This window comes from Rhinoderma darwinii, chromosome 5 (assembly GCF_050947455.1).
Source record: "Rhinoderma darwinii isolate aRhiDar2 chromosome 5, aRhiDar2.hap1, whole genome shotgun sequence".
NCBI lineage: Eukaryota > Metazoa > Chordata > Amphibia > Anura > Rhinodermatidae > Rhinoderma > Rhinoderma darwinii.
This window is the reverse complement of record NC_134691.1, coordinates 328,896,452-328,922,716: the sequence shown is the minus strand read 5'-3', so window position 1 is coordinate 328,922,716 and position 26,265 is coordinate 328,896,452. Positions and strand designations below refer to the sequence as shown.

Sequence of the window (26,265 nt, the reverse complement as noted above, 5' to 3'; positions counted from 1 at the left end):
CCAATTAAATTTGTAGTTGGTATGTCCGCGTACTGAATGACAATGACACTAGAGAGTGGCTTGTATGTGACCAGATATGTCCCCACCTCAACACCACGCTCTTTTGCAGCGGCCATCTTTCCGAAGATCAAGAGCGTTAGGAGGTAAGCAAATAGCTTTGGCAAAATGGTTGCTTCGATTGCAGACACCTCAGTAATGCGTTATTATAAATTCAGATGAACGGTCGTAGATGTGGGAATGATCTGTAGTGCTTGTTTTTTCCAGTGAAAGATGACGGATCCCCGTTTGCAATTACAAGTGCATCCGCACCACGAACAGCGAAAAATCTGCGCCTCACGAGCCAAGTACCGCGATGGACGGAAGCCGAGAGCAGTCAAAGTGCGTGCAGTCTTTATAAGAGCGCTACATCTGGCACTTAGAAGTCCCATCATGTGGGACAGCAAGGGACTGGGACTTCTTGTCCTACAACAGATGGAAACCTGTAGTATAGAGCCCGTTGAATAATTCAATTATAACGTTGTTTCTGAAAATTGCTTTACATCTAGCTCCTTCTCTAAAAGTGAATCTAAGCTAATATGGTGGTGGGTTGCATAAATAGCAATTCCCTAATAATCTCCCTTCATCTGAATGTCTTTCTGAGTTACATCCTGTATTATACTCCAGAGCTGCACTCACTATTCTGCTGGTGGAGTCACTGTGTACATATATTACATTACTTATCCTGTACTGATCCTGAGTTACATCCTGTATTATACTCCAGAGCTGCACTCACTATTCTGCTGGTGGAGTCACTGTGTACATATATTACATTACTTATCTTGTACTGATCCTGAGTTACATCCTGTATTATACTCCAGAGCTGCACTCACTATTCTGCTGGTGGAGTCACTGTGTACATACATTACATTACTTATCCTGTACTAATCCTGAGTTACATCCTGTATTATACTCCAGAGCTGCACTCACTATTCTGCTGGTGGAGTCACTGTGTACATACATTACATTACTTATCCTGTACTGATCCGGAGTTACATCATGTATTATACTCCAGAGCTGCACTCACTATTCTGCTGGTGGAGTCACTGTGTACATATATTACATTACTTATCTTGTACTGATCCTGAGTTACATCCTGTATTATACTCCAGAGCTGCACTCACTATTCTGCTGGTGGAGTCACTGTGTACATACATTACATTACTTATCCTGTACTGATCCTGAGTTACATCATGTATTATACTCCAGAGCTGCACTCACTATTCTGCTGGTGGAGTCACTGTGTACATACATTACATTACTTATCCTGTACTGATCCTGAGTTACATCCTGTATTATACTCCAGAGCTGTGCTCACTATTCTGCTGGTAGAGTCACTGTGTACATACATTACATTACTTATCCTGTACTGATCCTGTATAATTCAGGATCAGTACAGGATAAGTAATGTCTGTACACAGTGACTCCACCAGCAGAATAGTGAGTGCAGCTCTGGAGTATAATACAGGATATAACTGGATCAGTACAATTGATGTAGATTGTATAATGTTGCCAATGAGTGAGTTGTGATAGTGCATGGACCTGTGTCTGGAGACCTATTTCAGTAATCTGCTTTGTCCTCTTGCCTGTAGGTTTACACGATTAATCTGGAGTCTCGGTACTTGTTGGTGCAGGGGGTTCCGGCCATTGGTGTTATGCAGGAATTGATTGAGCAGTTTGCACTGTTTGGAGCAATAGAAGAATACAATCCCCTGGATGAATACCCGGCCGAGCAGTTCACAGAGGTTTATCTCATTAAATACCAGAGGTTACAGAGCGCACGGTGAGCGGCAGCTGCTTTATGTATTAGGTGGTTATTGCCATAATACGTATTCCTTGTTGAGACCCCCTTATATTAGTCAGTGTGGAGAGCCGCTAAAAGAGCTATATAAAGTATGTGGACACCCCTCCTAATTATTTAGTTCAGATCTTTCAGCCACACCTAATACAAACAGGTGCATAAAATCAAGCACACAGACATGTAATCTCCATAGAAAAACAATGCTAGTAGCATGGGTCGTACTCCGTGGCTTTACACGTGGCACTGTCATAGAAGGCCACTTTTACCAAAAGTCACTACATTCAATTTCTGATTATTTAGATCTTCCCCGATCACCGATAAGTGCTGCTATTGTGAAGTGGAAGCGTCTTGAGTAACAAAGCGCGTCACCACTGGACTCTGGAGCATCGTGTTCTCCGTAGTGAATGCATAACGGCTACTGTAACATGTGGTGGAGGAGGGGTAAAGGTCTGGGCTGTTTTTTAGGCCCCTTATATCCTGTCAATGGTAGTGTTAAAGGGAAACAGTAGGTTTGAAACCACTAAACCACCAGCATGCTATTATGTGGCCGGGGTTTAGCATTCCAAACCTGCCGACCAAAAAATGGACGTATGGTAAAGCAAATTACAATTTGCCGAGAGGAGACTGGGAGCGGCATCGGTCCTCCCCACGTGCCCCTTCCAAGATCTACAACCTCAGTAATCTTTAACGCTACGCACATTAGGGAGGTTTGAGAAAATTTTAGACGGGATAAGGTGTTTATACCCACCTAGAGAAATGTAATAAAAGTTATTTAAAAAGGGGGGAGTATGACTTTTAGTGAGCTGTCTCGATTCCTTTAAAGAATAACTAAACGTTCAACAAACTTCTAACATGTCATATTAACATGTCAGAAGTTTTGATTGGTGCGGGTCCGAGGACTGAGACCCCCACCAATTGCTAAAATAAAGCAGCTGAAGTGCTCGTGTGAGTGCTGAGCGGCTTAGTTTTTGTTCAGCTTTTTTTCCGGCAATCAACGTAGCAGAGTACAGGATCATAGACTTTCTATTGTGTCCGTACACCACTCCATTGATTTCTGGAAAAAATGAAACACAAACGAAGCGGCTCAGCGCTCACACGAGTTCTCGGACCCCCATCAATCAAAATTTCTGACATGTCACTATGACATGCCAGAAGTTTGTTGAACGTTTATGCTTCTTAATAATATTATTTTCCTGTTCTGCAAACCTGTGGTGATGTTTTTTATGGCTTCTCTCCTCACTCTGCAGAGTTGCCAAACGGAAATTAGATGAATTCAGTTTCTTCGGAGGAGTCCTTCATATCTGCTACGCCCCAGAGTTCGAGAGTGTACAAGAGACAAGAGAAAAACTCCAAGATAGAAGACGGTATGTGGCACGAGTCACGGCTGACAAAGGTTAGTCATATCATAAATCCTGTCCTACTGGAATGTCACTATAAAGGACAATATTATAGTAGTTATATTCTTGTATATAGGGGGCAGTATTATAGTAGTTATATTCTTGTACATAGGAGCAGTATTATAGTAGTTATATTCTTGTATATAGGGGGCAGTATTATAGTAGTTATATTCTTGTATATAGGGGGCAGTATTATAGTAGTTATATTGTATATAGGGGGCAGTATTATAGTAGTTATATTCTTGTATATGGGGCAGTATTATAGTAGTTATATTCTTGTATATAGGAGGCAGTATTATAGTAGTTATATTGTATATAGGGGGCAGTATTATAGTAGTTATATTCTTGTATATAGGAGCAGTATTATAGTAGTTATATTCTTGTATATAGGGGGCAGTATTATAGTAGTTATATTCTTGTATATAGGGGGCAGTATTATAGTAGTTATATTCTTGTACATAGGGGGCAGTATTATAGTAGTTATATTCTTGTATATAGGAGCAGTATTACAGTAGTTATATTCTTGTATATAGGGGGCTGTATTATAGTAGTTATATTCTTGTAGATAGGGGGCAGTATTATAGTAGTTATATTCTTGTATATAGGGAGCAGTATTATAGTAGTTATATTCTTGTATATAGGGGCAGTATTATAGTAGTTATATTCTTGTATATAGGAGCAGTATTATAGTAGTTATATTCTTGTATATAGGAGCAGTATTATAGTAGTTCTATTCTTGTATATAGGGGGCAGTATTATAGTAGTTATATTCTTGTATATAGGGACAGTATTATATTAGTTATATTCTTGTATATAGGAGCAGTATTATAGTAGTTCTATTCTTGTATATAGGAGCAGTATTATATTAGTTATGTTCTTGTATATAGGGGCAGTATTATAGTAATTATATTCTTGTATATAGGGGGCAGTATTATAGTAGTTATATTCTTGTATATAGGGGGCAGAATTATAGTAGTTATATTCTTGTATATAGCGGGGCAGTATTATAGTAGTTATATTCTTGTATATAGGAGCAGTATTATAGTAGTTATATTCTTGTATATAGGGGCAGTATTATAGTAGTTATATTCTTGTATATAGGAGCAGTATTATAGTAGTTCTATTCTTGTATATAGGGGGCAGTATTATATTAGTTATATTCTTGTACATAGGGGCAGTATTATAGTAGTTATATTCTTGTATATAGGGGGCAGTATTATAGTAGTTATATTCTTGTACATAGGGGCAGTATTATAGTAGTTATATTCTTGTATATAGGGGGCAGTATTATAGTAATTATATTCTTGTATATAGGGGGCAGTATTATAGTAGTTATATTCTTGTATATAGGGGGCAGTATTATAGTAGTTATATTTGTAAAGGATCTGCCAGACACAACTTCTGTGTCGACGCCCATAGGTAATCAGTCTGCACCTGCTTCTATGTCTGTGAGACTGACTCCATCTTCCACCATTCAGGATGGCAGGCTTAGGAGTGGGAGAGCCTATCACAGCCTGGCCAGACGGAGCTAGCTCCCGCCCTCTTTCTATTTATACCTGCCTTTCCTGTTCCTCCTTTGCTTGTGATTCTTCTCTGCTGATTTCCTGGCCCTGCTGCAGCTTCTTGAACTACTGATCCTCTGCTTGTGTTTGACCTTGGCTTTACTGACCACTCTTCTGCTCTGCGTTTTTGTACCTCGCTCATCTCCTGGTTTGACTCGGCTCGTTCACTTCGCTTGTTGCTCACGGGGTCCCCGTGGGCAACTTCCCCAATTCCCTGGCTTCTTTGTACCCTTGTCTGTTTGTCTGTCGTGCACCTATTGAGTGTAGGGACCGTCGCCCAGTTGTACCCCGTCGCCTAGGGCGGGTCGTTGCAAGTAGGCAGGGACTGAGTGGCGGGTAGATTAGGGCTCACTTGTCTGTCTCCCTACCCCGACATTACAATATTCTTGTATATAGGGGGCAGTATTATAGTAGTTCTATTCTTGTATATACGAGCAGTATTATAGTAGTTATATTCTTGTATATAGGGGGCAGTATTATAGTAGTTCTATTCTTGTATATAGGAGCAGTATTATAATAGTTATATTCTTGTATATAGGGGGCAATATTATAGTAGTTATATTCTTGTATATAGGAGCAGTATTATAGTAGTTATATTCTTGTATATATGGGCAGTATTATAGTAGTTATATTCTTGTATATAGTGAGCAGTATTATAGTAGTTATATTCTTGTATATAGTGAGCAGTATTATAGTAGTTATATTCTTGTATATAGGGGGCAGTATTATTGTAGTTATATTCTTGTACATAGGTGCAGTATTATATGCCGTTGACATCGATACGTGCATCTTCTCGTGACGCACAGCAGAATATCTGCTGTTGAATATTATTATCGCTGGTGATGAGGCCAGAGTTACCAAGATACGGACCCCTGAGGATGAGTATCTGAAACGCGTAGGGTCGTTTATTGTATATGGAATGTCTGCATAGGGGACAGGAACATTGTGTTACACCCAGCGCTAGTAGATCCGGTGATTTATTTCAGACACTGGTGCTTCTTTTTGGGGATTGTACTATTGTTGTGCCCAGGATATATGCTGGTTCCAGAAAAATATTGTTACAAACACTGAGATATATTTATCATAATGACTCAGTGTTTTCTGTTTAATACATTTTTTAATTTTCACGGTGGGGCTCATTTCACAGTGGTGTGTTACCCCTGTTTTTAAAACGAGTTACTATTAAAAGGTATATTTTACTCAGTTGTCACTTCAGTGAACCCCTTAATTTTTTCATATTGTGGGAGCACAATTATATTTATATCAATTTATACAGTGAATTTAAATTTAGTCCATACAGTTAATAATTTCATTATATCTGGGTATGGCAGCCTTTGCACTCTCTGATTTAAACACAGAAGGGTGGATGAGTGAGGCAAAAAGTGTATTTTCTGAATGTGAACTGGTGTATACAGCACAGGGTGCATCTCTTAAATCTACCTTTAAAAACCTTAAAGGGAATGTGTTGCCAGAAAAACATGTTTTTTTTTTAAAAATTAAACATTTAGTGTGTGGGTGATTAAACATTGTTCAAATTTTTTTTTTTTTTTTGGCACGAGCCAGGAAATATTATAAATTATTTCTAATTTATAATACTACCCATTTTTGGTCACTAGATGGGGCTGTTCCCAAAATTGCAGCATTGCAACATTGGGTTAAAAGCCCTCGCTCTAGTGAGCTCTCAGCATCCCCCCCTCCTTTATCCTGGCTAGTGCCGGGATAAACGAGGGGTTTGAACGGTGTCACCTCCTACGCTGTGTGTCGCCATTTTTTGAGGTAACCCACAGTGTAGTAGGTTTACATACAGTAGTAAAACACACACAAACACTAACATACATTGAAATCTCTTACCTGCTCCTGCCGCCGCGGCTCCCTCCGGCCCGTCCGCTCCGTTTGCTGCCGCTGTTCCATGTGCACAAGTCCGGAAGCCGCGACCGGAAGTAGTAATATTACTGTCCGGCCGCGACTTCCGGTCAACAGGAAAATGGCGCCGGACGGCGCCAATTTCGAATAGGACTGTGTGGGAGCGGCGCATGCGCAGTTCCCACACAGACGCCGTACACGGCAGTCAATGGGACGGGAGCCGTTCGCAGTCCCTATGGGACTGTGGCTGCCGTATTCCATGTCTGTGTGTGTCGTTAATCGACACACACAGAAATGGAACAAAAAATGGCAGCCCCCATAGGGAAGAAAAAGTGTAAAAATAAGAAAAAGTAAAACACAAACACACAAATGAATAAAAACGTTTTTATTAAAGCACTAACATCTTTAACATATAAAAAAATTATTTGCGATGACACTGTTCCTTTAATAGATTGCATAAGGATTACACTAGAAGTTGGTGGGAGATTCAGAGTCTGGAAAACTATTTAAAAAACAATATAGTTCCCAGAGGCCTTAGGGTCCCCATTGTTCCAGCATCAAGATTAAAAACCACTAATATAAAAGAAAGGTGGGAACAGGAGATCACAGGGAGTTCACTTAGGCTGATGCAGATTTTAGTGGAGGAAGAGAAAGTCCAGTTTGACTCTATTAGTGCTGAGCTTAAAAAAGAGATCGAGGCCACTAAGTCTTTGGTAGATACCCCTGGTTTTGATAAAAAAGACAAAATCCTTCAACAAACTCTAGAAAGGTTCACTAATCATTTAAAGGAACGTAAACACTTCCAATTCCAGAGAGACCTACAGGAATTTAGGGAGAAAAAAGCTTACGACTTTGTTAATACCCAACAACAGCAATATCAACAGACCAATAGGGGGCCGAGGGAATCTGACCCTTCCACATCAGAGAGTGAAACAACAGACTCTGAAAGAGTGGGCCCTTTCTTTGGCGGTAGTGGTGGGAAACAAAAATATAGGGGAGGAGCAAGAGGTAGAAATAGAGGCCGTGCTAGAGCCTCTTCTAATAGTGGCAATAATTTTTTAGCCAACAATCCCCCCATTTCCCGCTACATGCTGAGGGGACAAAAGGATTAGTGAAGGGAAGTAATATGGATAGGCTACAAATCATAAACCTATCTGAATACACATTGAGTGCATCAGAGAGTACATTATTAGAAAAGGGACTTTCCTTTGTCCCCACAGTTAAATTTGACTCATTTTCTTGGATAAAGGATCTCAATTTATTTGCTCGTAAGCTCAAATGGATCAAATTCTTCAAACACCATAATAGAAAAAAATGCATGGAATTGGGGCTAGAAGAATCTGATATGGAAGGCCTTGTGGCCTTAGAGGGGTTACTAGAGGAATCTGGTAGAACCCCAGGTTTAGGTCCTTTCACCAACCTAAAAATGAAGAGTAGAAAGTTGCCACCTATAGGAGATTTTACCAATGTGGATTTATTTGTGGAGATGGTGGGAGATGAGATCAAAAATCTTAGTCAGGACAGTAGGGGCATGGATAACAACTTGTCTTGGTCCGAACGAGTAGCTCTGACCACTTTAGAGAAAAAACAAAATATTGTTCTAAAGGCATCTGATAAAGGTGGGAACATCGTGGTCATGAGTAGGGATGATTATAAAAAAATGTGTGAGGACATTTTACTCAACCCTGACTGTTACACCATTTTAAAGGACAACCCCACAGCACTATTCAAGAAGGAATTGCTGGGCATTCTGAGTGATGCAAAGAGCAGATCTTTGATTAGTGCGAGTGAGTTTGGGTTCCTGTTCCCACAATTTCCTATCATGGCGTGTTTTTATAGTCTGCCCAAAATCCACAAAGGGTATCCCCCCTTACGTGGCAGACCCATTGTTTCAGGCATTAATAATTTAACTCAAAATGTGAGTACATATGTTGATCAGGTGTTGCGCCCTTTTGTCTTGAGTCTCACATTATATGTACGTGACACCATGGATGTCTTGAAACAGATTGACGGTATTTCTTTAGAGAAAGACACACTCCTGGCTAGCCTGGATGTTGAGGCGTTGTATTCATCCATACCTCACAAATTGGGTTATAAGGCGATCGAGTACTTCCTTGGATCAAGAGGCACTCAGTTTGCAGCCCATAACCAGTTTGTTTTGCAGTTATTACAATTTGTTCTTGAAAAAAATATATTTATCTTTGAAGACAAGATCTTTCATCAGCAATGTGGTACTGCAATGGGGAGTCCTGCTGCTCCCACCTATGCAAATTTATTTCTTGGCTGGTGGGAGGAGACAATTGTCTTTGGGGACAACTTTGCCAAATGGACTTCATCCGTTGGATTATGGATTAGATATATTGATGACGTGCTGCTTCTCTGGAACTCTACAGCAGAGGAGTTCCATAGTTTTGTAGCAGCCCTCAATACAAATGATGTAGGGCTAAAGTTCACATGTGAGATCAGTGAAAAAGAATTGTCTTTTCTGGATTTGAAAATTATAAAAACAGAAGAAGGCACAATTCGTACCAAGGTACACCGGAAAGAAACAGCAACCAATAGTTTCTTGCAATGGAATAGCTGTCATCCTTATCCCCTCAAACGTGGCATTCCGAAAGGCCAATTTATGAGAGTACGTAGGAATTGTAGCTCTATGGGTGATTTTGAGTGCCAGGCCCAGGAACTCAAAACAAGATTGAAGGACAGAGGTTTCCCCAAGGGTGTAATCAGAAAGGCCTATGAGGGAGCAAGGGACGCAGACAGGCAATGTCTCCTGGTTCCTAAAAAACGTAAAGAAGAACAAGTTACGAGACTCATAGGCACCTATGATTCTAAACAAAATGATATTATGCAGATCCTGAAAAGGTACTGGCGTATTCTCAGTTCTGATATAGATTTGGTAGATCAGATCACACAGTGGCCTTCTGTCACGTATCGGAGAGGGAAAAACCTTAGGGACAGAGTCATGCACAGTTGTTTTGACCCCATTACACCTAGGGGTACGTGGCTGGATAGACAAATTCCAGGCACTTTCAGATGTGGTAGCTGTAAAGCGTGTGATTTCATTCTCAAAGGGAACAGCTTCACCAGTGTTGCAACACAGGAAAAATACAACATTCGGGATTTTGTCAATTGCAAAACAGCGGGGGTGGTCTACCTAATTACATGCCCATGCCCCCTAAATTATGTGGGCAAAACAGCACGACAATTTCGACGCCGGATAAGGGAGCATGTTGGAGATATTATCCATGTTAGGGACACCCCAATATCTAAGCATGCAGCATGTTTAAAATTTCAAGCAATTGAACTTATTAGACCCCCAAAAAGAGGAGGTGACTGGGACAACCTAATTCTACGCAAAGAAGCCCAATGGATCCATAGACTGGCATGCATACAACCAGCGGGTTTAAACGAGCAGACTAATTATACGTGTTTTATTTAATATGCAATACCATTCCCCTTAAGGTGGCCAAATTTCACCTTGGGTTGCCTTTGTGGGTGGGTGGGTTCTATTTGCATAGTGCACTATGTTCGATATGGCCATATTGGCCAGCCAACATATAAAGAGATCTTTTGTCGTTTTTTCAAATGGGAGGGACTCAGTAATCTTGTCCACCTAATATGTGTTTATTAACCTAAGAGTTGCTTTGTGAGGTAGTCCACTTGCGGTGGGTAACTGTCCCGCAAGACATACTTACAAAATTAATTATCGTTTTGCGCTTACCTTCCTCTTGCTTGGCAGTTCGGGCGACACGTCCTTGGCTTCTACTGCGCCTGCGCGTTCGGCATGATGCGGTCGATGATGACCCCTGGCTGTCAGCTGACGGCGGGGGGTCACATGGGCAGGTGTCACGAATCGAGAGGGTGTTGTGATTGGTCAGTTCAGGTATCGCCGCCAAATACGAGGGGTGGAGTTTAGGTGTTTATAGTAACCCAGCGCCTGAAATGAAGTATGCCGTTGACATCGATACGTGCATCTTCTCGTGACGCACAGCAGAATATCTGCTGTTGAATATTATTATCGCTGGTGATGAGGCCAGAGTTACCAAGATACGGACCCCTGAGGATGAGTATCTGAAACGCGTAGGGTCGTTTATTGTATATGGAATGTCTGCATAGGGGACAGGAACATTGTGTTACACCCAGCGCTAGTAGATCCGGTGATTTATTTCGGACACTGGTGCTTCTTTTTGGGGATTGTACTATTGTTGTGCCCAGGATATATGCTGGTTCCAGAAAAATATTGTTACAAACACTGAGATATATTTATCATAATGACTCAGTGTTTTCTGTTTAATACATTTTTTAATTTTCACGGTGGGGCTCATTTCACAGTGGTGTGTTACCCCTGTTTTTAAAACGAGTTACTATTAAAAGGTATATTTTACTCAGTTGTCACTTCAGTGAACCCTTTAATTTTTTCATATTGTGGGAGCACAATTATATTTATATCAATTTATACAGTGAATTTATGTGCAGTATTATAGTAGTTATATTCTTGTATATAGGAGCAGTATTATAGTAGTTATATTCTTGTATATAGAAGCAGTATTATAGTAGTTATATTCTTGTGTATAGGGGACAGTATTATAGTAGTTATATTCTTGTATATAGGGGGCAGTATTATAGTAGTTATATTCTTGTATATAGGGGGCAGTATTATAGTAGTTATATTCTTGTATATAGGGGGCAGTATTATAGTAGTTATATTCTTGTATATAGGGGCAGTGTTATAGTAGTTATATTCTTGTATATAGGAGCAGTATTATAGTAGTTATGTTCTTGTATATAGGGGGCAGTATTATAGTAGTTATATTCTTGTATATAGGGGCAGTATTATACTAGTTATATTCTTGTATATAGGGGCAGTATTATAGTAGTTCTATTCTTGTATATAGGGACAGTATTATAGTAGTTATATTCTTGTATATAGGAGCAGTATTATAGTAGTTATATTCTTGTGTATAGGGGACAGTATTATAGTAGTTATATTCTTGTACATAGGAGCAGTATTATAGTATTTATATTCTTGTATATAGGGGGCAGTATTATATTAGTTATGTTCTTGTATATAGGGGCAGTATTATAGTAGTTATATTCTTGTATATAGGGGGCAGTATTATAGTAGTTATATTTGTAAAGGATCTGCCAGACACAACTTCTGTGTCGACGCCCATAGGTAATCAGTCTGCACCTGCTTCTATGTCTGTGAGACTGACTCCATCTTCCACCACTCAGGATGGCAGGCTTAGGAGTGGGAGAGCCTATCACAGCCTGGCCAGACGGAACTAGCTCCCGCCCTCTGTCTATTTATACCTGCTTTTCCTGTTCCTCCTTTGCTTGTGATTCTTCTCTGCTGATTTCCTGGCCCTGCTGCAGCTTCTTGAACTACTGATCCTCTGCTTGTGTTTGACCTTGGCTTTACTGACCACTCTTCTGCTCTGCGTTTTTGTACCTCGCTCATCTCCTGATTTGACTCGGCTCGTTCACTTCGCTTGTTGCTCACGGGGTCCCCGTGGGCAACTTCCCAATTTCCCTGGCTTCTTTGTACCCTTGTCTGTTTGTCTGTCGTGCACCTATTGAGTGTAGGGACCGTCGCCCAGTTGTACCCCGTCGCCTAGGGCGGGTCGTTGCAAGTAGGCAGGGACTGAGTGGCGGGTAGATTAGGGCTCACTTGTCTGTCTCCCTACCCCGACATTACAATATTCTTGTATATAGGGGGCAGTGTTATATTCTTGTATATAGGGGGCAGTATTATAGTAGTTATATTCTTGTATATAGGAGCAGTATTATAATAGTTATATTCTTGTATATAGGGGGCAGTATTATAGTAGTTCTATTCTTGTATATAGGAGCAGTATTATAATAGTTATATTCTTGTATATAGGGGGCAGTATTATAGTAGTTATATTCTTGTATATAGGGGGCAGTATTATAGTAGTTATATTCTTGTATATAGGGGGCAGTATTATAGTAGTTATATTCTTGTATATAGGGGCAGTATTATATTAGTTATGTTCTTGTATATAGGGGACAGTATTATAGTAGTTATATTCTTGTATATAGGGGGCAATATTATAGTAGTTATATTCTTGTACATAGGGGGCAGTATTATAGTAGTTATATTCTTGTATATAGGGGCAGTATTATAGTAGTTATATTCTTGTATATAGGGGGCAGTATTATAGTAGTTATATTCTTGTATATAGGGGCAGTATTATATTAGTTATGTTCTTGTATATAGGGGACAGTATTATAGTAGTTCTATTCTTGTATATAGGGGGCAATATTATAGTAGTTATATTCTTGTACATAGGGGCAGTATTATAGTAGTTATATTCTTGTATATAGGAGCAGTATTATAGTAGTTATATTCTTGTATATAGGGGCAGTATTATGGTAGCTATATTCTTGTATGTAAGAGCAGTACTATAGTAGTTATATTCTTGTATATAGGAGGCAGTATTATAGTAGTTATATACTTGTATATAGGAGGCAGTATTATAGTAGTTATATACTTGTATATAGGGGCAGTATTATAGTAGTTATATTCTTGTATATAGGTGCATCATTATAGTAGTTATATCCTTGTATATAGGAGGCCGTATTATAGTAGTTATATTCTTGTATATAGGGGGCAGTATTATAGTAGTTATATTCTTGTATATAGGAGCAGTATTATAGTAGTTATATTCTTGTATATAGGGGCAGTATTATAGTAGTTATATTCTTTTATATAGGGGGCAATATTATAGTAGTTATATTCTTGTATATAGGGGCAGTATTATAGTAGTTATATTCTTGTATATAGGAGCGGTATTATAGTAGTTATATTCTTGTATATAGGAGCAGTATTATAATAGTTATATTCTTGTATATATTTGGCAGTTTTATAGTAGTTATATTCTTGTACATAGGGGGCAGTATTATAGTAGTTATGTTCTTGTACATAGGGGGCAGTATTATAGTAGTTATATTCTTGTATATAGGAGCAGTATTATAGTAGTTATATTCTTGTATATAGGAGGCAGTATTATAGTAGTTATATTCTTGTATATAGGGGGCAGTATTATAGTAGTTATATTCTTGTATATAGGAGCAGTATTATAATAGTTATATTGTATATAGGGGGCAGTATTATAGTAGTTATATTCTTGTATATAGGAGCAGTATTATAATAGTTATATTCTTGTATATAGGAGCAGTATTATAATAGTTATATTCTTGTATATAGGAGGCAGTATTATAGTAGTTATATTCTTGTATATAGGGGGCAGTATTATAGTAGTTATATTCTTGTATATAGGAGCAGTATTATAGTAGTTATATTCTTGTATATAGGGGCAGTATTATAGTAGTTATATTCTTTTATATAGGGGGCAATATTATAGTAGTTATATTCTTGTATACAGGGGGCAGTATTATAGTAGTTATATTCTTGTATACAGGGGGCAGTATTATAGTAGTTATATTCTTGTATATAGGGGCAGTATTATAGTAGTTATATTCTTGTATATAGGAGCAGTATTATAGTAGTTATATTCTTGTATATAGGGGCAGTATTATAGTAGTTATATTCTTGTATATAGGAGCAGTATTATAGTAGTTATATTCTTGTATATAGGGGGCAGTATTATATTAGTTATATTCTTGTATATAGGAGCAGTATTATAGTAGTTATATTCTTGTATATAGGGGGCAGTAGTATAGTAGTTATATTCTTGTATATGGGGGCAGTATTATAGCAGTTCTATTCTTGTATATAGGGGGCAGTATTATACTAGTTATATTCTTGTATATAGGGGGCAGTATTATGGTAGTTATATTCTTGTATATAGGAGCAGTGTTATAGTAGTTATATTCTTGTATATAGGAGCAGTATTATAATCGTTATATTCTTGTATATAGGTGGCAGTTTTATAGTAGTTATATTCTTGTATATAGGAGGCAGTATTATAGTAGTTATATTCTTGTATATAGGGGGCAGTATTATAGTAGTTGTATTCTTGTATATAGGAGCTTTATTATAGTAGTTATATTCTTGTATATAGGGGGCAGTATTATAGAAGTTATATTCTTGTATATAGGGGTAGTATTATAGTAGTTATGATTGTATATAGGGGGCAGTATTATAGTAATTATATTCTTGTATATAGGGGCAGTATTATAGTAGTTATATTCTTGTATATAGGGTCAGTATTATAGTAGTTATATTCTTGTATATAGGAAGCAGTATTATAGTAGTTATATTCTTGTATATAGGAGCAGTATTATAGTAGTTATATGATTGTATATAGGGGCAGTATTATAGTAGTTATATTCTTGTATATAGGAGCAGTATTATAGTAGTTATATTCTTGTATATAGGGTGCAGTATTATAGTAGTTATATTCTTGTATATAGGGAGGCAGTATTCTAGTAGTTATATTCTTGTATATAGGAGCAGTATTATAGTAGTTATATTCTTGTACACAGGGGGCAGTATTATAGTAGTTATATTCTTGTATATAGGGGGCAGTATTAAAGTAGTTATATTCTTGTCCATAGGTAGCAGTATTATAGTAGTTATATTCTTGTATATAGGAGCAGTATTATAGTAGTTATATTCTTGTACATAGGGGGCAGTATTATAGTAGTTATATTCTTGTATATAGGAGCAGTATTATAGTAGTTATATTCTTGTATATAGGGGCAGTATTATAGTAGTTCTATTCTTGTATATAGGAGCAGTATTATAGTAGTTATATTCTTGTATATAGGGGCAGTATTATATTAGTTATATTCTTGTATATAGGAGCAGTATTATAGTAGTTATATTCTTGTATATAGAGAGGCAGTATTCTAGTAGTTATATTCTTGTATATAGGAGCAGTATTATAGTAGTTATATTCTTGTACATAGGGGGCAGTATTATAGTAGTTATATTCTTGTATATAGGGGGCAGTATTATAGTAGTTATATTCTTGTCCATAGGTAGCAGTATTATAGTAGTTATATTCTTGTATATAGGAGCAGTATTATAGTAGTTATATTCTTGTAAATAGGGGGCAGTATTATAGTAGTTATATTCTTGTATATAGGAGCAGTATTATAGTAGTTATATTCTTGTATATAGGGGCAGTATTATAGTAGTTATATTCTTGTATATAGGAGCAGTATTATAGTAGTTATATTCTTGTATATAGGGGGCAGTATTATATTAGTTATATTCTTGTATATAGGAGCAGTATTATAGTAGTTATATTCTTGTATATAGGGGGCAGTATTATAGTAGTTATATTCTTGTATATGGGGGCAGTATTATAGCAGTTCTATTCTTGTATATAGGGGGCAGTATTATACTAGTTATATTCTTGTATATAGGGGGCAGTATTATGGTAGTTATATTCTTGTATATAGGAGCAGTATTATAGTAGTTATATTCTTGTATATAGGGGGCAGTATTATAGTAGTTGTATTCTTGTATATAGGAGCTGTATTATAGTAGTTATATTCTTGTATATAGGGGGCAGTATTATAGTAGTTATATTCTTGTATATAGGGGGCAGTATTATAGTAGTTATATTCTTGTATATAGGGGCAGTATTATAGTAGTTATATGATTGTATATAGGGGGCAGTATTATAGTAATTATACTCTTGTATATAGGGGCAGTATTATAGTAGTTATATTCTTGTATATAGGGTCAGTATTATAGTAGTTATATTCTTGTATATAGGAAGCAGTATTATAGTAGTTATATTCTTGTATATAGGAGCAGTATTATAGTAGTTATATTCTTGTATATAGGAGCAGTATTATAGTAGTTATATTCTTGTATATAGGGGGCAGTATTATAGTAGTTATATTCTTGTATATCGGAGCAGTATTATAGTAGTTATATTCTTGTATATAGGGGCAGTATTATAGTAGTTATATTCTTTTATATAGGGGGCAATATTATAGTAGTTATATTCTTGTATACAGGGGGCAGTATTATAGTAGTTATATTCTTGTATACAGGGGGCAGTATTATAGTAGTTATATTCTTGTATATAGGGGCAGTATTATAGTAGTTATATTCTTGTATATAGGAGCAGTATTATAGTAGTTATATTCTTGTATATAGGGGCAGTATTATAGTAGTTATATTCTTGTATATAGGAGCAGTATTATAGTAGTTATATTCTTGTATATAGGGGGCAGTATTATATTAGTTATATTCTTGTATATAGGAGCAGTATTATAGTAGTTATATTCTTGTATATAGGGGGCAGTATTATAGTAGTTATATTCTTGTATATGGGGGCAGTATTATAGCAGTTCTATTCTTGTATATAGGGGGCAGTATTATACTAGTTATATTCTTGTATATAGGGGGCAGTATTATGGTAGTTATATTCTTGTATATAGGAGCAGTGTTATAGTAGTTATATTCTTGTATATAGGAGCAGTATTATAATCGTTATATTCTTGTATATAGGTGGCAGTTTTATAGTAGTTATATTCTTGTATATAGGAGGCAGTATTATAGTAGTTATATTCTTGTATATAGGGGGCAGTATTATAGTAGTTGTATTCTTGTATATAGGAGCTTTATTATAGTAGTTATATTCTTGTATATAGGGGGCAGTATTATAGAAGTTATATTCTTGTATATAGGGGTAGTATTATAGTAGTTATGATTGTATATAGGGGGCAGTATTATAGTAATTATATTCTTGTATATAGGGGCAGTATTATAGTAGTTATATTCTTGTATATAGGGTCAGTATTATAGTAGTTATATTCTTGTATATAGGAAGCAGTATTATAGTAGTTATATTCTTGTATATAGGAGCAGTATTATAGTAGTTATATGATTGTATATAGGGGCAGTATTATAGTAGTTATATTCTTGTATATAGGAGCAGTATTATAGTAGTTATATTCTTGTATATAGGGTGCAGTATTATAGTAGTTATATTCTTGTATATAGGGAGGCAGTATTCTAGTAGTTATATTCTTGTATATAGGAGCAGTATTATAGTAGTTATATTCTTGTACACAGGGGGCAGTATTATAGTAGTTATATTCTTGTATATAGGGGGCAGTATTAAAGTAGTTATATTCTTGTCCATAGGTAGCAGTATTATAGTAGTTATATTCTTGTATATAGGAGCAGTATTATAGTAGTTATATTCTTGTACATAGGGGGCAGTATTATAGTAGTTATATTCTTGTATATAGGAGCAGTATTATAGTAGTTATATTCTTGTATATAGGGGCAGTATTATAGTAGTTCTATTCTTGTATATAGGAGCAGTATTATAGTAGTTATATTCTTGTATATAGGGGCAGTATTATATTAGTTATATTCTTGTATATAGGAGCAGTATTATAGTAGTTATATTCTTGTATATAGAGAGGCAGTATTCTAGTAGTTATATTCTTGTATATAGGAGCAGTATTATAGTAGTTATATTCTTGTACATAGGGGGCAGTATTATAGTAGTTATATTCTTGTATATAGGGGGCAGTATTATAGTAGTTATATTCTTGTCCATAGGTAGCAGTATTATAGTAGTTATATTCTTGTATATAGGAGCAGTATTATAGTAGTTATATTCTTGTAAATAGGGGGCAGTATTATAGTAGTTATATTCTTGTATATAGGAGCAGTATTATAGTAGTTATATTCTTGTATATAGGGGCAGTATTATAGTAGTTATATTCTTGTATATAGGAGCAGTATTATAGTAGTTATATTCTTGTATATAGGGGGCAGTATTATATTAGTTATATTCTTGTATATAGGAGCAGTATTATAGTAGTTATATTCTTGTATATAGGGGGCAGTATTATAGTAGTTATATTCTTGTATATGGGGGCAGTATTATAGCAGTTCTATTCTTGTATATAGGGGGCAGTATTATACTAGTTATATTCTTGTATATAGGGGGCAGTATTATGGTAGTTATATTCTTGTATATAGGAGCAGTATTATAGTAGTTATATTCTTGTATATAGGGGGCAGTATTATAGTAGTTGTATTCTTGTATATAGGAGCTGTATTATAGTAGTTATATTCTTGTATATAGGGGGCAGTATTATAGTAGTTATATTCTTGTATATAGGGGGCAGTATTATAGTAGTTATATTCTTGTATATAGGGGCAGTATTATAGTAGTTATATGATTGTATATAGGGGGCAGTATTATAGAAATTATACTCTTGTATATAGGGGCAGTATTATAGTAGTTATATTCTTGTATATAGGGGTCACTATTATAGTAGTTATATTCTTGTCCATAGGTAGCAGTATTATAGTAGTTATATTCTTGTATATAGGGAGGCAGTATTCTTGTAGTTATATTCTTGTATATAGGAGCAGTATTATAGTAGTTATATTCTTGTACATAGGGGGCAGTAGTATAGTAGTTATATTCTTGTATATGAGGGCAGTATTATAGCAGTTCTATTCTTGTATATAGGGGGCAGTATTATAGTAGTTATATTCTTGTATATAGGAGCAGTATTATAGTAGTTATATTCTTGTATATAGGGGGCAGTATTATAGTAGTTATATTCTTGTATATAGGAGCAGTATTATAGTAGTTATATTCTTGTATATAGGGGCAGTATTATAGTAGTTATATTCTTGTATATAGGAGCAGTATTATAGTAGTTATATTCTTGTATATAGGGGGCAGTATTATATTAGTTATATTCTTGTATATAGGAGCAGTATTATAGTAGTTATATTCTTGTATATAGGGGGCAGTATTATAGTAGTTATATTCTTGTATATGAGGGCAGTATTATAGCAGTTCTATTCTTGTATATAGGGGGCAGTATTATAGTAGTTATATTCTTGTATATAGGAGCAGTATTATAGTAGTTATATTCTTGTCCATAGGTAGCAGTATTATGGTAGTTATATTCTTGTAAATAGGGGGCAGTATTATAGTAGTTATATTCTTGTATATAGGAGCAGTATTATAGTAGTTATATTCTTGTATATAGGGGCAGTATTATAGTAGTTATATTCTTGTATATAGGAGCAGTATTATAGTAGTTATATTCTTGTATATAGGGGGCAGTATTATATTAGTTATATTCTTGTATGTAGGAGCAGTATTATAGTAGTTATATTCTTGTATATAGGGGGCAGTATTATAGTAGTTATATTCTTGTATATGGGGGCAGTATTATAGCAGTTCTATTCTTGTATATAGGGGGCAGTATTATACTAGTTATATTCTTGTATATAGGGGGGCAGTATTATGGTAGTTATATTCTTGTATATAGGAGCAGTATTATAGTAGTTATATTCTTGTATATAGGGGGCAGTATTATAGTAGTTATATTCTTGTATATAGGAGCTGTATTATAGTAGTTATATTCTTGTATATAGGGGGCAGTATTATAGTAGTTATATTCTTGTATATAGGGGGCAGTATTATAGTAGTTATATTCTTGTATATAGGGGCAGTATTATAGTAGTTATATGATTGTATATAGGGGGCAGTATTATAGTAATTATATTCTTGTATATAGGGGCAGTATTATAGTAGTTATATTCTTGTATATAGGGGCAGTATTATAGTAGTTATATTCTTGTATATAGGGGCAGTATTATAGTAGTTATATTCTTGTATATAGGAGCAGTATTATAGTAGTTATATTCTTGTATATAGGGTGCAGTATTCTAGTAGTTATATTCTTGTATATAGGAGCAGTATTATAGTAGTTATATTCTTGTACATAGGGGCAGTATTATAGTAGTTATATTCTTGTATATATTTGGCAGTTTTATAGTAGTTATATTCTTGTACATAGGGGGCAGTATTATAGTAGTTATGTTCTTGTACATAGGGGGCAGTATTATAGTAGTTATATTCTTGTACATAGGGGGCAGTATTATAGTAGTTATATTCTTGTACATAGGGGGCAGTATTATAGTAGTTATATTCTTGTATATAGGGGGCAGTATTATAGTAGTTATATTCTTGTCCATAGGTAGCAGTATTATAGTAGTTATATTCTTGTATATAGGAGCAGTATTATAGTAGTTATATTCTTGTAAATAGGGGGCAGTATTATAGTAGTTATATTCTTGTATATAGGAGCAGTATTATAGTAGTTATATTCTTGTATATAGGGGCAGTATTATAGTAGTTATATTCTTGTATATAGGAGCAGTATTATAGTAGTTATATTCTTGTATATAGGGGGCAGTATTATATTAGTTATATTCTTGTATATAGGAGCAGTATTATAGTAGTTATATTCTTGTATATAGGGGGCAGTATTATAGTAGTTATATTCTTGTATATGGGGGCAGCATTATAGCAGTTCTATTCTTGTATATAGGGGGCAGTATTATAGTAGTTATATTCTTGTATATAGGAGCAGTATTATAGTAGTTATATTCTTGTATATAGGGGGCAGTATTATGGTAGTTATATTCTTGTATATAGGAGCAGTATTATAGTAGTTATATTCTTGTATATAGGGGGCAGTATTATAGTAGTTGTATTCTTGTATATAGGAGCTGTATTATAGTAGTTATATTCTTGTATATAGGGGGCAGTATTATAGTAGTTATATTCTTGTATATAGGGGGCAGTATTATAGTAGTTATATTCTTGTATATAGGGGCAGTATTATAGTAGTTATATGATTGTATATAGGGGGCAGTATTATAGTAATTATATTCTTGTATATAGGGGCAGTATTATAGTAGTTTTATTCTTGTATATAGGGTCAGTATTATAGTAGTTATATTCTTGTATATAGGAAGCAGTATTATAGTAGTTATATTCTTGTATATAGGAGCAGTATTATAGTAGTTATATGATTGTATATAGGGGCAGTATTATAGTAGTTATATTCTTGTATATAGGAGCAGTATTATAGTAGTTATATTCTTGTACATAGGGGCAGTATTATAGTAGTTATATTCTTGTATATAGGGGGCAGTATTATAGTAGTTATATTCTTGTATATAGGAGCAGTATTATAGTAGTTATATGATTGTATATAGGGTGCAGTATTCTAGTAGTTATATTCTTGTATATAGGAGCAGTATTATAGTAGTTATATTCTTGTACATAGGGGCAGTATTATAGTAGTTATATTCTTGTATATAGGGGGCAGTATTATAGTAGTTATATTCTTGTCCATAGGTAGCAGTATTATAGTAGTTATATTCTTGTATATAGGAGCAGTATTATAGTAGTTATATTCTTGTACATAGGGGGCAGTATTATAGTAGTTATATTCTTGTATATAGGAGCAGTATTATAGTAGTTATATTCTTGTATATAGGGGCAGTATTATAGTAGTTATATTCTTGTATATAGGAGCAGTATTATAGTAGTTATATTCTTGTATATAGGGGGCAGTATTATAGTAGTTATATTCTTGTATATAGGAGCAGTATTATAGTAGTTATATTCTTGTATATAGGGGGCAGTATTATAGTAGTTATATTCTTGTATATAGGGGCAGTATTATAGCAGTTCTATTCTTGTATATAGGGGGCAGTATTATAGTAGTTATATTCTTGTATATAGGGTCAGTATTATAGTAGTTATATTCTTGTATATAGGAAGCAGTATTATAGTAGTTATATTCTTGTATATAGGAGCAGTATTATAGTAGTTATATGATTGTATATAGGGGCAGTATTATAGTAGTTATATTCTTGTATATAGGAGCAGTATTATAGTAGTTATATTCTTGTATATAGGAGCAGTATTATAGTAGTTATATTCTTGTATATAGGGTGCAGTATTCTAGTAGTTATATTCTTGTATATAGGAGCAGTATTATAGTAGTTATATTCTTGTACATAGGGGGCAGTATTATAGTAGTTATATTCTTGTATATAGGGGGCAGTATTATAGTAGTTATATTCTTGTCCATAGGTAGCAGTATTATAGTAGTTATATTCTTGTATATAGGAGCAGTATTATAGTAGTTATATTCTTGTATATAGGGGCAGTATTATAGTAGTTATATTCTTGTATATAGGAGCAGTATTATAGTAGTTATATTCTTGTATATAGGGGGCAGTATTATAGTAGTTATATTCTTGTATATAGGGAGCAGTATTATAGTAGTTATATTCTTGTATATAGGGGGTAGTATTATAGTAGTTATATTCTTGTATATAGGGGCAGTATTATAGCAGTTCTATTCTTGTATATAGGGGGCAGTATTATAGTAGTTATATTCTTGTATATAGGAGCAGTATTATAGTAGTTATATTCTTGTATATAGGGGGCAGTATTATGGTAGTTATATTCTTGTATATAGGAGCAGTATTATAGTAGTTATATTCTTGTATATAGGGGGCTGTATTATAGTAACACTAATATCAAGGTGATGTTAATGAAGTAGTACCATGCTCGATTAAATTAAATATAATAGGAAAGCTCACTCACCTACTAATGGCATCTGTAGTATGGCAGTTGCATCACAAATCCTATTATGTGCCCATCTGCTAGTAGAGATACACTTTGTTTGGGACCCCAAATGGGCATGTAGCAGCAATTTAAAAAGTAAAGCATGTTACGTCACTTGTCTCCCATGTTGGTTGTAATTTGCAGTGCGCTGTACCCTAATATCCACATCTTTTTCTTGAAGACTACCAAGGTACAGAGAAAAGAAAATTTGTGCGTGACAAGTCCAATTCAGTGTCTGTAGCTGGGGTGTCCAACATTGTGGGCCCCTCCACCTGGGGCCCCACTCCTCAGCCTGATGACTTTTTACCCATCCAGCCATCTATGCTCCCTGAACCTTACCAGGAATACACATCTCCGACTACTTCTTATTCCAGCAGCCTGTGTTCTGGGGACAATGTCCATCCCCCACCCTGCGGCAGACTAAAAAGAACAATTAATCCAGAGCAAGACATTGTGGGGAGTAGCTCTGCCAGGTTTATGCCAAGGACTACCCAGCTTCAAGAGCGGCAGAGGAGACGGGAGGCGAGCGTGGCACTTTCTCTATCTCTTCCTGACTCTCCGGAGATTGTAATAGGACCAAAACTGCCTGAAATGCCAAAATTAGACCTGGAAGACGATTCACTAAACACATCTGCCAAATTGATAAGAGGAAAACTAAAAAACGTACGTATATATTGGCACTTCCGGAGCCGCTGGTGTCCTTTTTGTTCTTTGTTACAAAGAAATGGATGCAGAATAATTACTTAGGGACTTAAAGGGGACTTGCGTAAATACTATAGTGTGCAATGAATTATATTTTTTTTTAAATACGGTACTTCTTTTCTGAGATCTGATCACACAAAGGTATAGAAGTCCCCAAGCCTGAGGCTGCACTACTGAGAGATTCTGATAAGATGTCCCCTTCTGATTTGTCACATGCAGTAGTGTTATGGAGACCTAGTGTGAATCCAGATCTCTATTCATACTAATTTATACACTTCTTTTCCAATATTCAAGTCATGTAGGATATAGATATTGATGTGGCTGGTGATTTGAAGGGGACAAGCGGTGATCAGAATCTCTCCAGGAGTGCAGCCTCAGGATTTGGGCCTCTAAATGCAAGAGATTATCTCCGCAAAGAAGTACGATTGTAATGTAAATCAAAGGTCTCCTAAATATGGTTGTGTTCAGAGAGCGGCTCAGCAAATGTTTACTTATAGAATTATTAATAATTAATGTTACCAGTGTGGCCGCTGAGAAGGGGATGTGCAAATCTTCAGTACCATAGAGTCACTCAGGTCATTACTTATAAGGCAGAGAGCTGGAGAAAGATGATTGTTACAAATATACAGTGCAATAGCCAGTGTTGCAGAACGGAAGTTTTAGTCGTTTGCAACCACCACTAGAGGGAGCTTACTGTATTCTGTGTTATTATTGAGTTCATTGTATAAACTACTAAGCTCCCCCTAGTGGTAACTGCAGGCAAGTAGAATTCTATCATTTAGGCCCAATTCACACAGAGTTTTTTTGCAGGCAGAAAAATCTACCTCAACATTTTGAGGTAGATTTTGCTCTGCCTGCACGTTCTTTGCTGCATATTTTGTCCGCGGCCATTGATCGCCGCGTGCAAAAAAACGTAGCGATAAACACTTTCTCTGCCTCCCATTGATTTCAATGGGAGGACAGAAATGGAACCGGGGGAAGAAAGAGCATGTGGCGGGGGAGAAAAAACCTCCGCCTCCCATTGAAATCAAAGGGAGGCGGTTTCAGACGTTTTTTGGCACAGCTTCCAAGTCAAAAACAGTGCCCAAAAACTCTGTGTGAAATAGACCTTAAAGGGTAACTAAACTTTTAAAAAACGTTTGACATGTCAGAAATTTTAAACGATGGGGTCCGAGCACTGAAACCCTCACTGATGGCTAAAATAAAGCGGCAAGAGCGTTCGGGTGAGCTCTAAGGCTGGATTCACACGAGCATGTTCGGTGAAAACATGATTTCAGTACGGGACAGTTGTCCGGCAGCGAGGCAGGGACTCCTAGCGTCGTACATAACTATGATGCTAGGAGCCCGGCTCCCTGCACTGTGCTCGGTCCGGGACTTGCGGCCGAAATGCGTTCCGTCCATTACGGACTGAACATGCTCGTGTGATTCCAGCCTAACCACTATAAAGATATAAGGCTTCGTTCACAACTGCGGAGCCCTGACAGACACAAACGGAAACCATAGGTTTCCGTTTCCATCATCGTTGATTTCAATGGTGACGGATCCGGTCCCAATGGTTTCTGTTTGTCTCTGTTGTGTAAGGGTTCCGTTGTTTTGACGGAATGAATAGCGCAGTCGACTACAGTATTGATTCCGTCAAAACGACGGAACAGTTACACAACGGAGACAAATGAAAGCCATTGGCACCCGTTCCGTCGCAATTGAAATCAATGGTGATGGAAACGGAAACCTATGGTTTCCGTTTGTGTCTGTCAGGTCTCCGTTCCGATGGAAGGTTCCGTCGGGACGGAGCCCTAGCGCAGATATGAACGAAGCCTAAGACATCAGCACAGAATGTGGGATCGAAATGACATAATGATAAAAAGGTGGACATTCGATTTAAGGGTATGTTCACACGCAAAGTCAAAAATGGATCAGAGAAAACAGCGTCTGATTTTCAGCCGTTTTAGAAGCTGAAAGGTTTTTTGAGGCGTTTTTTGAAGCGGTTTTTCTACTGACAATGAAAAACAGCTCCAGAAACGGCTCAAGAAGTGACATGTTTTTTTACACTGCGTTTTTACAACGGCAGCATAAAAAAACGCCCCCTCTGAACGAAACGCTATTTTTCCCATTGAAGTCAATGGGCAGACGTTTGTAGGCGTTCAGCTAGCCTTTTTTCAGGCGTATTTCGAGGCGTTTACAATACGCCTGTAAACTCTGCGTGTGAACACACCCTCAGAGTGGATTGGATCTTAAAAAAAAAAAAAAAAAGAGCGATTCGAAAGTTCCTAACATTTTATTTTCGACAGGTTTCAGAATCCTCCCCAGTAACTAAACCAGAGGCCGCGGCGGCCGACACCCAATCTGCACCTCCAGTAAAACAGAGAAGAAGAATATGATCGTCGGCGGGGAAAAAACGAGTCACAAGATTTAATAACACCGCAGAGAATATATATATTTTTTTTTATTGTAATAAAAACGTGCAAATGGTA

General features: G+C 36.2%; 1 protein-coding gene across 2 annotated transcripts; it reads left to right on the top strand.

Annotated features, from left to right (window-relative positions):
- The first annotated feature begins 23 nt into the window (after positions 1-23).
- Positions 24-26,265, top strand: RBM48 (RNA binding motif protein 48). Of its 2 annotated transcripts, XM_075827710.1 has the most exons (6): positions 24-143; positions 265-378; positions 1,629-1,819; positions 3,085-3,230; positions 23,274-23,755; positions 26,083-26,265. In XM_075827710.1, the coding sequence occupies exons 2-6, from the start codon at positions 271-273 to the stop codon at positions 26,170-26,172; spliced, it is 1,017 nt and encodes a 338-aa protein (XP_075683825.1). In that variant the 5' UTR covers positions 24-143; positions 265-270; the 3' UTR covers positions 26,173-26,265. The 2 variants fall into 2 exon arrangements, with proteins under 2 accessions (XP_075683825.1, XP_075683826.1); XM_075827711.1 differs by lacking the exons at positions 24-143; positions 265-378 and adding an exon at positions 394-581.

Excerpts from the sequence above, each read along its gene's own strand:
- RBM48 (XM_075827710.1), top strand. The coding sequence starts at position 271 with ATGACGGATCCCCGTTTGCAATTACAAGTGCATCCGCACCACGAACAG. Across the intron at positions 379-1,628 it reads GGAAGCCGAGAGCAGTCAAA|GTTTACACGATTAATCTGGA; the intron begins GTGCGTGCAGTC and ends TCTTGCCTGTAG. Across the intron at positions 1,820-3,084 it reads CAGAGGTTACAGAGCGCACG|AGTTGCCAAACGGAAATTAG; the intron begins GTGAGCGGCAGC and ends CTCACTCTGCAG.